This window comes from Tachyglossus aculeatus, chromosome 2 (genome assembly GCF_015852505.1).
Source record: "Tachyglossus aculeatus isolate mTacAcu1 chromosome 2, mTacAcu1.pri, whole genome shotgun sequence".
NCBI lineage: Eukaryota > Metazoa > Chordata > Mammalia > Monotremata > Tachyglossidae > Tachyglossus > Tachyglossus aculeatus.
This window is the reverse complement of record NC_052067.1, coordinates 137,915,697-137,932,285: the sequence shown is the minus strand read 5'-3', so window position 1 is coordinate 137,932,285 and position 16,589 is coordinate 137,915,697. Positions and strand designations below refer to the sequence as shown.

Here is a 16,589-nt window from a genome sequence, read left to right as displayed (position 1 = left end):
GCCTCTGAGCAGGATAGCGACCCTGAGCCTTGTGAGGTGTTCACTGGGGGCCCTCTTAGTCCAAGGACGTGGACAAGGCCCCGCTCTCTGCCCCCACCACCAAACTTCCAGTTTGGTTCCAAGAAGAGCCAGCTTTGGCTCCTGACCCATGGGTTGCTGATCCCTGCCTTAGAGCCCCCGGGTGCGAAGTTAAACAATGTGGAACTTTATGGCATGTCCAAGGATGAGCACTTGCCCTGGAATGTGTTATTAGCAGGCCCATTCCACAGCTTTGGAGGTTAGCCTGGCCCATCCCTTTCACAGGACTGAAGGAACTCAGGCAAGGCCGTACAAGAAATTTAAAGAAATACTCTTCATAGTGTATTTTCATCTTTATACTCTATCTCCTCCTGCCCGCAATTTATTTTTGTATCTCTTTCCCCTGCTGGATTATGAGCTCCTTGAGGGCAGCAGGGATTGTGCCTCCATATTCTGTTGTACTCTTCCATATGCTTAGTACATGGTCTGCACACAGTAAGCACTCAATAAATACTGTTGATTAATTGATTCAAATCTGCTGTAGACAAATGTAAACTAATGAACTTGTGTGAAGAATGCTTATAAAGGAGCTAAACCAGCTAAAGACAGATCATTCCCATCCCATTCCCATATTTTCCATTTTCAGTGATTTTTTTTTTCCTGCTATACATGGTTTCAGAGTTAATCCTGCTCTGTGTTTACTTTAATTCAGTTGTTTCCTGCTGAGTATGAAGGATGACAGCATTGAAGGCATTTACGACACCCTCAAACAGTGCGCACTCATTTCCAAGTCCGCTGGTGGGATCGGAGTGGCAGTGAGTTGCATCCGAGCTACTGGCAGTTATATTGCTGGGGTAAGTTTGGGGTGCTTCAACTCAAACTCTCCTTGAGTGGGATGCAACGTTGCACCACTCAGCTTTCCAAGGTCCCTCAGTCAGACAAATGCCTCTTCTTAAATCAAACTTTAGCAGGCACTGTTGCAGGGCTGGCGTCACGTCCTTTAGAGTTGTCTTGGGGCAAACAGGCCAAGCAGGCGCATATCACATTGTTTCCCAGAGGGAAGACTAGGAGGGGCTGGTATTTGGGGTAGTAGCTCTGCCCCTGATTAATAATAATAAAAATAATGATAATAATGATGGTATTTGTTAAGCGCTTACTATGTGCCAAGCACTGTTCTAAGCAGTGGGGTAGATACAAGGTAATCAGGTTGTCCCGCATGTGGCTCGCAGTCTTAATCCCCATTTTACAGATGAGGTAATTGAGGCACAGAGAAGTTAAGTGACTTGTCCAAATTCACACAGCTGACAAAGTGGCAGAGCTGGGATTAGAACCCACGACCTCTAACTCCCAAGTCCGTGCTCTTGCCACTGAGCCATGGATCCCCCCGTGTATTCTTGGCCCTTTCCCTGAGTGCCACCACTCTTGGGGGAGTTCCCCAGTGGTATTTTTCCTGGGGTACATGGGGAATGGGGAAGAAGAGAATCAACTTTCATCAAGACATGTAAATTAAGGTTCCCCTAGCCACGTGCTTTTCCCATTCTGTTCATAGAGTGAATTTTGAGACCATTTTAATAGCTATATATATATAGCTAAATATATAGATAATATATATATAGCTAAATATATAGATAATATATATATATAGCTAAATATATAGATAAGTGTATATATATATACACTTATCTATATATTTGTAGAGTGTACATTGTGGGATTGACGTCACTCTGTGATACTATAATTATTTAGTATTTTTTTATGGTATTTGGTAAGCACGTACTATGTGCTGGTGTAGGTGCATGCTAATCAGGTTGGACTCAATCATTGTCCTATGTGGGCTTCACAGTCTTAATCCCCATTTTAGAGATGATGTACAGATGAGATAACTGAGGCTGAGAAGTTAAGTGACTTGCCCAAGGTCACACATCAAACAAGTGGCGGAACTGGGATTAGAACCCAAGTCCTTCTGTCTCCCAGGCCTTGACTGTATTCACTAGGCCATGCTTAATTTACACCCAAAGCCATATTTTTCTCAGAGGAAAAGGAGGTAATGAACTCCCTTTTCTTTCTATTTGTAAATTGGGAAATCTGTTCTCTTGCTCTTGCTAATGATAGGGAAGAGTAGAAACTTCTTTGGGCCCCATCTGGAATTTTGGAATCTTCTCTGCTCTTGTACAGGTGGGAGGGTTGTTAATCTGATTTTGTTCATCTCCCCTGACTGGCTGCTGCATTTATTCTGATCCCTCTTTCAGACAAATGGCAGTTCCAATGGGCTTGTCCCAATGCTGAGAGTGTACAATAACACAGCCCGCTATGTGGACCAAGGTGGGAATAAGGTATGCCGTATTCCTTAGAATCCAAGTTCTTCGTGGTAACATCTTTCACACCCACTGGGAGTGACTTGCTGGTTGTTCAACCTGTATTTTCAATATTTAATAGGTTCTTGGTGGTTGTTTTTTTTCCTCCCCCTTCCAATTTTTCAGGTAAGAGAACTACAGTTTAGAGAGACCAAGTTACTTACCCAAGTCCCAACAAGTATAAAATAGGGCTAAGATTTAGATCTGTTGAATCATTCCTTTGGTGTAGTCTGCAAAACCACCCTGTCACTTTTAAATGCTTCAAGATACTATTATTCTTCTGTGAAGATTGCTTATAAGGTAGCTAAATTGGCTAAAGACAAATTATTCCTGATTACAGTGCCCTGTCTTGCTAAATTTTCCATTTTCAGTGGGGTTTTTCTGGTTATCTCTGTAATTTTATTCCTTTTTAGCTTGTTCTTCCTCTGAGAATTGGGCAGTGTAGATGGAGTTTTGAAAGTTCTCTCCTTTTATAAAGAGCATGTTCGGGCACGATTGCGTCTGGGCCCAAAAGCATAGGACCGTATGTACCTAGTGGTTCTGCTAGCACCTCTGGCTTCCTTTTCAGCGGCCTGGGGCATTTGCCATTTACCTGGAGCCATGGCATCTGGACATCTTTGAGTTTCTGGATTTGAAGAAGAACACTGGCAAGGAAGAACAGCGAGCCAGGGACCTTTTTTTCGCCCTCTGGATTCCAGATCTCTTCATGAAACGTGTTGAGACAAATCGGGTAAGGCCTGAGTATTCTGTTATGCCAAGATTTCCTAGCTCAGAGCCGGAATCTATCAGTGAATCGATCAGTGGTATTTATTGGGCACTTCCTATGTGCAGAGCACTGAATGAAGCACTTGGGAGAGTGCAATGCAAGAGTTTGTAGACACAATTCCCTTCCCACAAAGAGTTGACAGACTATTGGTGTGGCCAAGGAATGTGTCCGTAATATTAGCTCGTCGTCTCCCAGCTGCTTAGTACAATGAGCTGTACACAGTAAACAGTCAATAAAAAGTGTTTTTTGAGTATTTGCTCTTCGTCAGGTACCAGAGAACTTTTGGCCACTTTAGTCTACGACTAAAGGGGAAATTGAGACTGGCGACAGACACATAAGGAGAAACGGAACCCTCGAAATAGTAAAACCACAGAAAAGACAAGGAGTTCCTTATGGGCAGGGCTCACATCTACCAACTCTGTTGTATTGTTCTTCCCCAGGCACTTAGTACAGTGCTCTGCACTTAGTAAGCATTCAACAAATACATTGATTAAGGTCAGATCTTTTCCAAGAGGCCTTCCCCAGTTAAGTCCTCTTTTCCCAGCCTCCCTCTCCCTTCTGTGTCATGTAGGCACTTGGATCTGTGACCTTTGGGCATCTGGTAGTCACCTCACCCCCACAGCACTTGTACATATCTTTAAATTGTATATTATAAGTGATTTATTTATGTTATTGTCTGTCTCCTTCTCTAGGCTGTAACCTCATGGGCAGGGAACACTTCTGCTAACTCTGTTTTATAGTACTCAAGCATTTAGTACAGTGCTCTGCACATAAGTGCTCAATAAATATGGTTGCGATCTAAAATTATATATTATGAAGTATTTATATTAACATCTGCCCCTCTAGACTTGTAAGTTCCTCGTGGGCACGGAACGTGTCTGCGAACTCTGTTGTAGTGTATTTTCCTAAGTGTTTAGTACAGTGCTCTGTACACAGAAAACGCTCAATAATTATCATTGATTGATTAAATAAAAATGCCTACAGGACAATTGGGAGTGTGATGGGTGCTGTTCAAAGCAAATTGAGGGGCAGGGTCCCTGCCCTCTAGAAGTTTACAACGTAAATTAGACTTAGTACAGTGCTCTGCACACAGTAAGCGCTCAATAAATACGATTGATATATTAAATTAGACCAATGTTGATGTAGACTTTATAAAGGAGTTGTGAATCCCTTCCAAAATGCAGAACAAAGGGTTTAATGAGACCCGAGACCCAGACCCAAGATTGTCTACTGTGCCTAGAACATTTTACCAGTCACTCAGGAGCTCACAGCAAAAGAAGATAAGATCCTAGCCTTCAAGGAGTTCACAGTGTAAAGGAGTTAAATGGGCAGGAACAGATTGTGTTTATATAATGGATATGCACAACCGATCAAGTTACTAGTAAGAAACGAAAGCCAAAAAATGAATATGTTAGGGGAAAAAAAGAAATGGATGTACACTGAAGAGATAAGGGTGACTGGTGGGATGAGATGCATTTTCTTCTGCCTCCTTAATAGGACTGGTCCCTCATGTGTCCAAATGAGTGTCCTGGGCTGGATGAAGTTTGGGGAGAGGAGTTTGAGAAGCTCTATGAGAGGTAGGAAAAATGAGAACAATTCTGATGTATATCTTTTAACTCTCTGCCCCCTTCCCAGTCCTGAAGACTATGTAACGGGCGTCCTTTGAACTTTCATGGCCACATTTCAGGAGCCATATTTAATTTGGCTATACTCTTCCGAGCTAGCTCTCATTCCCAGGTGATTTTGGGGTAGAAAACGTGTGTGTGCATGCACGTGTGGTGGGGGAGCTTTTGTCCCACAAGAGGTTGCCATCAAGTGGGTGAAGTCATCAACTTTCCCCCCACAACTTTTTAGGCAGGGTCGGTGACCTTGCCCAACCCACTTTACACCTTGGAGTGAGAAAGGGCCAGAGGCTGAGCCAAGGTGTTGGCTTCTTTTCCTCTCCCCTGCCTGCAGAGCATGGCGGTAATTACTGAACATTAGGGAAATGAGAATCTTTACCTTCCTCTCCCTTCTCCCCTCCCCTCTGCCTCACCCTCACCCCCTTTTTCCTCCCTTTTTTTCACTCTTCCCCCTTTTTCTTAATGTTCTGTTCCCAGCACCCCACCCTTAGCTTGCCTCCACATTCAACCAAAAGTTAAAGCTCCTAAGATGGCGACAGTTTGGCAGGGAACATGTTTGTCAACCCTGTTGTACTCTCCAAGCATTTAATACAGTGCTCTGCACGTAGTAAACACTCAAACAAATATGATTTATTGATTACAGCGGCCATTGTGTCAAATCAGAAATGATGTGCACAACTGGTAATTGAGATGGGATGGAAAGCCTCACTTCTGGATTTAGGGCCACCATAATTGCCATCGTGGCCTCCAGCATAAGGGGGAAATGGCCGCCACATTGAGAAGACATCTGGAGGACTGCTGCTCACTTTACAGTTTAATAATGTTTTGCTTCCAAGCCATCCCAACCACCGATCTGTTTTGGAGAGTAGAACGCTACATCGGGATGCTCTTGGATATCTTGGCTTTGCCTTTCAGTTATGAGAAGCAGGGTCGTGTTCGCAAAGTGGTGAAGGCCCAGCAGCTGTGGTACTCCATCATAGAGTCCCAGACGGAGACCGGAACGCCGTACATGCTCTACAAAGACACTTGTAATCGGAAGAGCAACCAGCAGAACCTAGGGACCATCAAATGTAGCAACCTGTGCACAGAAGTCGTCGAGTACACCAGCAAAGATGAGGTGGGTGGGGAGACGGTCTTCAGTTTACTGAGTCTGCACCTGAGGTGACTGTTTGCTAGAGAAGCAGCATGGCATAGTTGTTAGAGCACCGGCCTGGGGAGTCAGAAAGTCATGAGTTCTAATTCCGGCTCCTCCACTTGTCTGCTGTGTGACCTTGGTTAAGTCACTTCACATGGCAGAGTGGAAAGAGCCCGGGCTTGGGCGTCAGAGGTCGTGGGTTCTGATCCTGGCTCCGGCACTTGACAGCTGTGTGACTTTGGGCAAGTCACTTCACTTCTCGGTGCCTGTTACCTCATCTGTAAAATGGGGATTAAGACTGTGAGCCCCACATGGGACAACCTGATTACCTTGTATTCTTCCCAGCGCTTAGAACAGTGCTTGGCACGTGGTAAGTGCTTAACAAATGCTGCCATTATTATTATTATTCTCTGTACCCAAGATACCTCATCTGTAAAATGGAAATTGAGATTGTGAGCCCCGTGTGATGCAGGGACTGTGTCCAACCCAATTTGCTTGAACCAGCACTTAGTATAGTGCCTGGCACATAGTTAACTCTTAACAAATACTACTACTGTTGTTATTATTATTATTAATAGTAATAATCTGCATTTGCCAGTTCCTGCATGGGAGTTTACTGCATTTTTTCCATAAAAGAAACAGGCTTTTCTTAAAGTAGTAGGGCTCTACCTATGGAGCTCTTCTCCTGTAGTAGGAGAATCCTTGATTTTTTCAGCAGGGTGGGCGATTGAAATGTGGCATAGAGAAGGGCTCTGAGGGGAGCCGTTTGGCTTTGAAAGGGCAAAAGCTAATGGTAGTAAAGTTGCCTTGCAAATAGAAACCTAAACCATCACAGTGTGAGGCAGGTGGCCTAATGAAAAGAGCCCAGACCTGGATTCTAAAACCGGCTCTGCCACTTGTCTGCCATTTGACCTTGGGCAAGTCACTTCTCTTGGTTGTATCCTGCCTGATTTTTTTACTTCCCTGCATTCTGGGTGAAGGATGATTATGGTGATTTTGGATGTTGGGAGCTTAATGCCATGCTTGTCCTGTTTTTTTGTATTTCAGGTTGCCGTGTGTAACTTAGCTTCCCTCGCCTTGAACATGTTTGTCACGTTGGAACATACGTATGACTTCAAGAAGCTCGCCGAAGTCACCAAAGTCATCGTCCGTAACTTAAATAAAATTATTGACATCAATTATTACCCTATCCCTGAGGTAGGTGGGGTTTTTGTTTCATGTTGATGCCTGGGGTTGAGGTTTCTGTTTTATTATTTGAACTAAAACCTCTTTCTACAGGTCATGTGGGATGGACCCAAGAAATGGACCCAGCTACCTTTTCTTAATACTGTTTTATGCTCATCTGTTATGGTTTCAACATGCAGGTGCACATTATAAACATTTCCATAGAACTTGAGCTCTAAAGTCCTCACTGTAAAGTGACGGAGGCAGTTTGATGAATATAATCCAGAACTTGTGCTCACTGTGGGACCCGCGGCAGCCACTTCGTCATTCTCATGGCTCTGCTTCCTCTTCTCCAGCCAGGGTAACAGAGTAGAAGCCTTTTCCCAGTGGTTTAGTGACTAATGACTCATGCATTAGAAATTCTTGTTTGGTATATTTATTTCATGGGTCTGGGAAGGACAGAAAAGAAGGATTACGTGGGTTACGAGCCCCGGGGGAATATTCTTGAATTCCCACTAAAACTGTACCCAGGTCAAAGTACCTCCCTTTGATACATATGGATGCTCAGATGACAGAAAAGTGGGAGGTTAATGTTCCTTCCGAGTGCCAGCCTGGCTCATCTGGAGCAATGTTTTACTGTTTGAGAAACGGATCAGACAAATACTAAGGGAGCATAGTAAACCAATCTGTATGTATGGGAGAAGGATTGGAGGTGAGGTGTTGTTGCATGGTGCAGAATGTGTCATTTTTCAAGCTAATGTTAATCATTCTTTGACCTCTTTTCTCTCCCACCCTCCTGGTCTTTACAAACCAATTACCATGAAGGCGGCCACCTCCAACAAGCGCCACCGCCCCATTGGAATTGGGGTGCAAGGCCTGGCAGATGCTTTTATCCTGATGAGGTATCCCTTTGAGAGCCCCGAGGCCCAGTTACTGAATCAGCAAATCTTCGAAACAATTTATTATGGAGCCCTGGATGCCAGCTGTGACCTTGCCAGGGACCATGGCCCATATGAAACCTATCAAGGCTCGCCAGTCAGCAAGGGAGTAAGTAAAAGGAAGGATAATTTATTTGCTTGCTAAAAGCAGAGCTCCTGTCTGCCCCAGGTCATCATACTTGAGGCTGGGGGATCCCCATTTTGGTTAACTTTTGTTGCCCCTTTATTAATTACCTATTATTTGCCAAGCATAAAGGTAGATAATGACGTTCTCAGAATAGACCCGGCACCGGCCCCGCACTGGGCTCGTGATCGATCTATCTATCTTATCTCTCTTATCCTCATGAGGAGCGGCCCTTTCCCGTCCGTGAGTTCCATTTTTTCCCCTCTGAAGTCGATCGGAACTAAACTTTTTCAGGCTTGCTCAGAGTTCTTGTCAGAGCGGTCAGTTTGGACTGTGTCTTCCTTAGATCCTTCAATATGACATGTGGAACGTCACTCCAACAGATCTGTGGGACTGGAAAGCTCTAAAGGAGAAGATTGCCAAGTGAGTAGCTTCCGTCCCAGTTCTCCTGAAGTCCCACAGTGGTGGAGGCTGCACCGGCAGAAGCAGATGAGTTTGCTTTGGGACTTCCCATACCAAAAGTGGCCCAGCCCAAACCAGCCTGGCAACCATACCCAGAAGCCAAGCCACCCGGTTTGTGGTGCCCCTGATGCACATTTTCGGTTTGTCCTGGGAGTGAATTTAGGATGGGTTAGGGGAGCAATTTTTGATACAGTGTGCAAGCTATTAAGTCTTGTCAAGGAGAAGTAAATAATCAAGTGATATTTATTGAGTGCTTACTATATGCAGAGCACTTTACTAAGCACTTGGGAGAGTACAGTACAACAGGATTAGGAGACAAGTTCCTTGCTCATAACTAGCAAGTCAGGTCTTTGTGAACGAACATTCACTCATTCAGTTGTATTTATTGAGTGCTTACTGTATGCAATACACTGTACAAAGCTTGGGAGAGTACAGTATAACAAAAAGCAGACACATTCCTACCCCTAATGAGCTCAGTCTAGAGGGGGAGACGAACATTAATTTAAATAAATAAATGAATGACAGATATATGCATCTGTGCTGTGGGGATGGGCGGGAGGATGAATGAAGGAGCAAGTAATAGCGGCACAGAAGGGACTGGGAGAAGAGGAGAGGAGGGCTCAGTCAGGGAAGGCTTCTTGTAGGAGATGTGCCTCCAATAAGGCTTTGAAGTGGGGGAGAGAACTTATCTGTCTGGTATGAGGAGGGAGGGCATTTCAGGCCAGAGGTAGGATGTAGGCGAGAGGTCAACAGCGATATAGATGAGATCGAGGTACAGTGAGAAAGATTTCAGACTCTCGAGGACAGACCAAGTTGCTGAATAGGGAAGGAAGCCAGATGCTTAGTTGCTTAGGGAAGCGTTCTCTCTCCTTGTTAAAAAAAAAAATAGGTGACCCCGACTTTCAGTGAAGTGATCGTTTGTTTTTAGTGTGTACATGGGAAGCTACAGCCTGAGGTGGCTGAAGGTTTTTTGTTTTTTTTTTTAAAATCATCGTCCATTACTTGCTGCTCTCGGTGCGGAGCCCCTTCTGAGCTGCAGTGGAAAGCACGTTCACATCATCTGCCACAGTTTTTCAGCAGTTACATTCATAAGCGTACCCACAAACGTTATTTCTGCCTTTTGTGCTCTTTCATGTCATCTAGTTGAATGGCATTTTAAGATTTCTCAATATCCCAAGTAAGATTATCAGGTCCGATTCTTAAGGATGGGTAGGGATCAGTATAATTTTAGAGTGTAAGTAGTTATTGTTTGAGCTGGACTCTTGATTTATGAAAAGCATGTGTGTTTAGTGAATGCTGCCTCTGAATGCTTTTTCGGTAACAGGAAGTGGAAAGCATCCCCCCAGGGGGTATCTTTTTAGGGAACGTTAATTCGAAATTGAAAACTGGCCAACGAAGCCGTATTTTACTTCACAGCCTGTGTGGCTGCCTTCTGAAGGCTGCCTCCTTTCTGGTGAAATGTAGGCTCTACTTGTCTCTTGCTGGAAGATTTTTTTGTGGTGGGCAGCCCCTCACCCCAACTGGCCTCATGTTTGGTGCAGGTATGGTGTCAGGAACAGCCTGCTCCTGGCCCCCATGCCAACTGCCTCCACTGCCCAGATCTTGGGGAATAACGAGTCCATCGAACCATATACCAGCAACATCTACACTCGCAGAGTCCTGTCGGGAGAGTTTCAGGTGAAAACGTGACGATAGGCAACTCTTTCTAAGGGCTGGGGAATTGGGCAGGAGGGTGGTGTTGGGACTGGAGAAGAGGGGAGGTGTTGGGGAACCGTGCAGACCGGATGTGTTCGCTGAGGGTCCCTTTTCTTGGATGTTTTGTGGGGCGTTGGTGCCGGGTGGATTGAATGCAGAAGGGTTCCTTCCCTCTTTCCCAGTCACTCCTTCTGGTTCAGGATGGGGAACTGGTGTTTCTTATGGCCAAGTAGCTGTTCAAGATCCCTTAATAGTAATTATAATAATAATAATGATGATAGGATTTAAGCGCTTACTACATGCCATGCATTGTACATAGCACTAATCTCCCCAGTGCCACAAATCTATTAGTGGTATTGAGTGTGTACTGTGTGCAGAACATTGTACTAATTAAGTGCTTGGGAAAGTACAACACAAGAGATTTGGCAGACACGATCCCTGTCCACAAGAAGCTTACAGTCTACACTCCATGTCTCCTGATTTGGAGACAAGCCACACAGAGCCATCAAAACTGCAGCACTTTTGCCAGTTCTGACACTCCTCTAAGTGTCCCTCAGTTTCTCCAGGCGTTCCAAGCCTGGAGAAATGCAGCATCATTGTTGCGGGCTGAAGTTTCAATTTTGAAATTCTTATACTTGGTCCGTAGCCCGATCGCTGCTTTTTTCCCCCTAAAACAAGTAGAAGCCTAGTCCAGTTTCTTTCAGGTCCTTGGTCTGAGGGGCTAATTCATTCTCTACGTGGAGTTTGTGTTGTTGCTCTCTCCTTCTCACAACTGGCATGTCGGTCTCCATAGATTGTGAACCCACACTTGCTGAAAGACCTGACAGAGAGAGGCCTATGGAATGAAGAGATGAAAAACCAGATTATCGCCTGTAACGGCTCCATCCAGGTATACAGCGGGGGGATTGATTGAATATGACTTCCGGCAGGCCCTCATTGCTGTCACTTCTCCCAGGGTGCACCATACAAACCAGTATATGGTATGTTTCAGGGCCTGAGGTTTGGGATCTAGTAGTTTTGGCAAATAACTAGTAGGACGAAGGCGTATGCTTTGCAGTGTGACTGGGAAATGGCGATAGACGTTGACGGTAGGATGGGGAGCCAGAGATAAGTGGGCAGCGAGATGGAGACTTGCCCCGCCTCTTTGTTCTGCTTGGGGTTGGCTGGGCTCTTGGGCACCACCCTTACCATCATAGCCACTGCTCCCGGGCCACCACCCGTGTCCTGTTCCCGCAGGAGGCTCGGCTGGGGGTGGCACCGAGATTCCCCACTCTGGGGCTCAGCCCACCGTCCTTCTCCTGAAGGAGCTGTAGCTGCAGCACAGCCGAGGAAGGGCTAAGAGGTGGGGGGAGAGAAAACCGGTCCCCCTTAGGACCGTTGCTGTAGTAGTTGGAGTTCTATAGGAGGCAGAGTTTCAGCGGGCAAGAAGGGGCAGGCTCCACTGGGGCAAGGTGGGTGGTGGCCTTGTGCTTCAGGACGCTCAGCTAACCCCCCCCCCCCCCCACATGGGCTAGCTAGCTCTCTTCCTCCCTTCAAGGCCCTACTGAGAGCTCACCTCCTCCAGGAGGCCTTCCCAGACTGAGCCCCTTCCTTCCTCTCCCCCTCATCCCCCTCTCCATCCCCCCATCTTACCTCCTTCCCTTCCCCACAGCACCTGTATATATGTATATATCCTTGTACATATTTATTACTGTATTTTACTTGTACATATCTATTCTATTTATTTTATTTTGTTAGTATGTTTGGTTTTGTTCTCTGTCTCCCCCTTTTAGACTGTGAGCCCACTGTTGGGTAGGGACTGTCTCTATATGTTGCCAATTTGTACTTCCCATGCGCTTAGTACAGTGCTCTGCACACAGTAAGTGCTCAGTAAATACGATTGATGATGATGATGGGCTGCCTGCCATCTCTGAAACTTTGAGAGCCCTTGGAATTGGGCATCTAGATGGCAAAGTCTTTTACCCGTCGACATGGAGAGCCCCAGTGCCCTCGGGCACATACGCACTAAACCAAGGAGATTCCCCCTCTGCCCCTCGGGCCCCTTCTGTAGGGCCAGACTCATGTGTGCTCATTGGCAGTTTCCTTTTCCAACCCCTCAGAGCATCCCTGAAATTCCTGAAGATCTGAAACAACTCTATAAAACCGTTTGGGAAATCTCCCAGAAGACCGTTCTGAAGATGGCTGCCGAGAGAGGGGCTTTCATCGATCAGAGCCAGTCCCTGAACATCCACATCGCTGAGCCCAATTATGGCAAACTCACCAGCATGCACTTCTATGGCTGGAAGCAGGTAGGTCCAGGGAGGAGTGGACAGACAGACGGAAGCCATGGCTTTGGTGGGGAGGGGGTGGTACCTGTTTTTATTTAAACCACTTTTTAGGTACTGCAGGATATCGGAGATATTTTATAGAAAAAGAATGCGCGCGCACACACAAACACACACACAGAGCACACATGTACGCATGCTTTGGATGAATAGCTTTATCGTTGAGGTGGGGAGCTGATGTGATACGTCCTGTTACTTTGAAGGGAAATTTTGCCCCATATTTGAGTCCAGACCTCTAAGTAGGCAGTTCCTTACAGCCACTGCTGGGGTACAGACTGCTCCAGACCTCTGACTTCATGGACCTGGTCAGGGCACAGGGATTTGGAACCCCAAGACTGGGTCCCTCCCCTGTCTGTGAAGATGTGTGCAGAATTGACCGGACCTAAATAGCTCTGGCCAGTGATCACTGATAATTGTCCAAGGAAATTTGCCACCACCATCCTCTGACAGGAGATCTTAAGCCTCCAAGAGGCTCGTGAAGCTTTTTGGGAGCTTTCTGCCAACTGCTTCCCCAACCCCTCCATGGGTGCCAGAGCTGGCTGGGAAAGAAAGTTGATAGCCTCAACTCCTTCCCCAGAGCAATAGCATGTTCTCCCTGGAGTTAGTCATACAGAAACACCCTTCTTGACACAAAGAGATATCAAAATATTTGGTATCTATACAGAGGCATCTAAGACAGACTCTTCTTAAGTTTCTTGTGGCCAGGAGTGAGTAAACCAGCAACACTAATTAGGCAAGAGCAACTTTCAAAGCAATATTGTGATCTAACTGCAGGCTGGCCCTAATTTTTTTATTTTATGGCATATATTAAGCATTTACTATGTGCAAAGCACTGTTCTAAGCGCTGGAGAGGTTACAAGGTGACCAGGTTGTTCCAAGGGGGGCTCACAGTCTTAATCCCCATTTTACAGTTGAGGTAACTGAGGCACAGAGAAGTTAAGTGACTTGCCCAAAGTCACACAGCTGACAATTGGCAGAGCTGGGATTTGAACCCATGACCTCTGATTCCAAAGCCCGAGCTCTTTCCACTGAGCCACGCTGCTTCTCTGATTTGATACTAGTCCTTAATAGTTAGTGACATCCACTTACCCTTTCTCTTCTGTTGAAGACCTTTCATTTAGCTTCCAGGCCTCCATAACTGTTTCAGTTTTGGAGCAGGAAGGCAAAAGAGAACTCCTGTTTCCTGCATCTGCTCATTTTAACCCCTTCAGAAACCCCAGTCCTCTGCTGGCTGTGACTGGGCCTCAGCTGATATCCACAGATGAGTATGCCCCTCTCCAAGTGGGATTGATGGGGCACGGATATTGACGTGGCCTAGAGGATAGAGCATGGGACTGGGAGTCGGAAGGACCTGGGTTCTAATCTTGGCTCTGTAACTTGTCTGCTATGTGACCTTGGGCAAGTCACTTCAATTCTCTGGGCCTCAGTTCCCTCATCTGTAAAGTGGGGATTAAGACTGTGAGCCTCGTATGGGATGTGGCCTGTGGTCAACTGGCTTGTATCTACCCCACTGCCTAGTACAGTGCCCGGCACATAGTAAGCACTTAGCAAGCAGCATGAGAAGCAGTGTGGCGTAGTGGAAAGAGCACTAGCCTAAGAGTCAGAAGGGCAGGGGATCTAATCCCCGCTCTGTCACATGTCTGCTGTGTGACCTGGGGCAAGTCACTTCACTTCTCCGTGCCTCAGTTCCCTTACCTGTGAAATGGGAATTTATACTGTGAGCCCCATGTGGGACAGTTTTTGTGTCCAGTCCGATTTGCTTGTATCCACCCCAGCGCTCAGTACAGTGCGTGGCACATAGTAAGCACTTAAGAAATACCATTTTATTTATTATTTATTATTAAATACCATTTTTACCAAAAAGCTGCCGTGTCTCCACCTGGTATCCTGGGAGGTCTGGAAGACCAGGAAGGCGAGGAGGATAACGGTGGCTGTCACTTATGTGTATGGTTAAGTAGTGATATTTGTGTAGCCCTCTCCAGCTAGTGGGCCCTTTAAAAAAAAAAAATGTCCAGATCAGCCTCAGGAGCACTGTTGCAGCCTAGTTGGCGTTTGAGTTCCCCTCTCATGGGCCTGCAGTGCTTCAATTTGACGCTTGCCCTGTTTCCTCCCCCTCCCACAGGGTTTGAAGACGGGGATGTACTACTTGCGGACCAGGCCGGCCGCCAACCCCATCCAGTTCACTCTGAACAAGGAGAAGCTCAAAGAGAAGGAGAAGGCCACGAAGGAGGAAGAGGAAAAGGAGCGGAACACAGCGGCCATGGTCTGCTCCTTGGAGAACAGAGATGAATGCCTCATGTGTGGATCCTGAGCAGAGGAGATTGGAGGGGGCGGCCAGCACTTTGCCATAAAACCGCTTCTTTGGGCCTAGGTAGGTGTAGTGAAACCGTCTGAAGATTGAAGGGCTTTGCTGGACTCCACTGCCATAAGAGGCTCAATCAGAACAAAGTGCGATCTCAATGTCAAACTAATTTCTACTGATGTGCCGGTCGCGAAAGAAGTGTCACCTCAGACTTACTGAGGAAGCCAGCTGGGGAAAGGGACCTAAGGGGGCTCCGTCACCCCTTCTGGGTGGGTTTCCTCAGCTCAGCGGGGTGGGGGGTGTTGTCCGCTCGGGCCGACGTGCAGCCACCCTTTGGTGGCTAAGCTGTGGCCCACAGGGTGTCAGAAGGACCCATCTGGCCGGCTCCCAGGCCTTGAGGGCCAGGGGGCCAGGCTTCTCCGCTTTGTCTGTGTTTAGCTCTTAGACGCCCCCCACCCCTCACCCTTCTTGTTTCCTCTCAGCTTGTACGGCTGCTCTGGCCAGAGGGTGGGGCTGGCCATTCTGAAATAAAGATACGCACTCTGCTTTTATGAGTCAGATCCTCTGTCCCTCAATTGATGTTCTTGTCAAGCTTTTTTTATCTACGGGGAACCCCTCGATTCCCTCGGCCTCCTTCCGGTTACCGTGTCCGGAAGGCCATGAGGTGCGGAACGCTATGCTGGGCACTTTGGCGGGGTCATGGGAACTGGAACACAGGAGGGAGGAAATGACCAGGCCTCAAATTAGTTGTAGAAATGATTTATCAAAGTCCCACTGGCCACCTGAAAGCCTCCCTCAGGCTCAGGCCAGCAGTTAGCAACAGTGAATTTTGAGGACAGCTGGCTGGCTGGCTGGAGACACGCGCAGGCATATCTCTGGACCTCCACTGGGGAAGGGGGGGAGTCACTGTGTCTTTTTGAAAACAAACCCTCCACCTATTGTGATGCTGCTGAGGGTCTGGCTGACCACACTTAAAATTGAGCTTAGGATTTCCCTGTCCCATGTCCCTCCCCCTTTTTAGTTTGGCCCAGCTGAATTCCAGCTTGCATTTGACCAGAATTCCTGGCCTCTGGTGGGGGCGGGTGGAGAAAGAGACCAGAAGTTGGGGGAAGCTGGATGAAATGATAAGGATTATGGGGACTGCTAACCTGCAGGAGGAAGTGTCCGTCCCCTGTAATTCCAGAAAACTCGTGCTTTGAGGAGCCAGGCAGTTGATCTCCAGGAGCACCCATCTGCCCTGGATGATTTGAGCGGTCCCATATCTGGGGGACGAAGGAGCCTGCAGGAGTCAGTCCCCTGTACCAAGTGAGGGAGATTTGAGGAGACTCACAGGTGCTTTGGTCCCTCAGTGAGCATGTCATCGTGGCCCAGGGGATTTGGAAGGAGCCCCGGACTGATGACTGTCCTGATCAAGCCCGGGACCTTCTTTGCCCTCACACTTGGCTCAGAAGGGCCACGAACCGAAACCAATGATGCTGCTGGAGGCTCCAGTCTCCAGTGAGGGGGAGTGGGGTCAGGTTCTAGGGGTCACCAAGAGGCCATGCACTTGCCCAGGGTCATGAGGATTGGAAAGGTTTAGGCTGCCAGGAGGAGAAAGCTGGATATTTGAAGCAGGTGGCTGAGCAGGCTGACGTGTTCCAGCTGCAAGAGGAGGCAGAGATCTTTCAGACGCTGGCCAGGGGACA

At 47.1% G+C, this 16,589-nt stretch overlaps 1 protein-coding gene across 1 annotated transcript in view; it reads left to right on the top strand.

Moving 5' to 3' along the window:
• RRM1 (ribonucleotide reductase catalytic subunit M1) overlaps window positions 1-15,462 on the top strand; it is a 33,694-nt gene extending 18,232 nt beyond the window's left edge. Inside the window, exons 8-19 of the mRNA XM_038767887.1 lie at window positions 731-872; window positions 2,268-2,351; window positions 2,941-3,102; window positions 4,636-4,715; window positions 5,676-5,877; window positions 6,943-7,092; window positions 7,885-8,106; window positions 8,468-8,544; window positions 10,125-10,260; window positions 11,072-11,167; window positions 12,378-12,566; window positions 14,725-15,462. Coding sequence (XP_038623815.1) covers window positions 731-872; window positions 2,268-2,351; window positions 2,941-3,102; window positions 4,636-4,715; window positions 5,676-5,877; window positions 6,943-7,092; window positions 7,885-8,106; window positions 8,468-8,544; window positions 10,125-10,260; window positions 11,072-11,167; window positions 12,378-12,566; window positions 14,725-14,913 — 1,729 coding nt within the window. The 3' untranslated portion in view covers window positions 14,914-15,462. The remainder of the gene's footprint in view (window positions 1-730; window positions 873-2,267; window positions 2,352-2,940; window positions 3,103-4,635; window positions 4,716-5,675; window positions 5,878-6,942; window positions 7,093-7,884; window positions 8,107-8,467; window positions 8,545-10,124; window positions 10,261-11,071; window positions 11,168-12,377; window positions 12,567-14,724) is intronic.
• The last annotated feature ends 1,127 nt before the right edge of the window (window positions 15,463-16,589 follow it).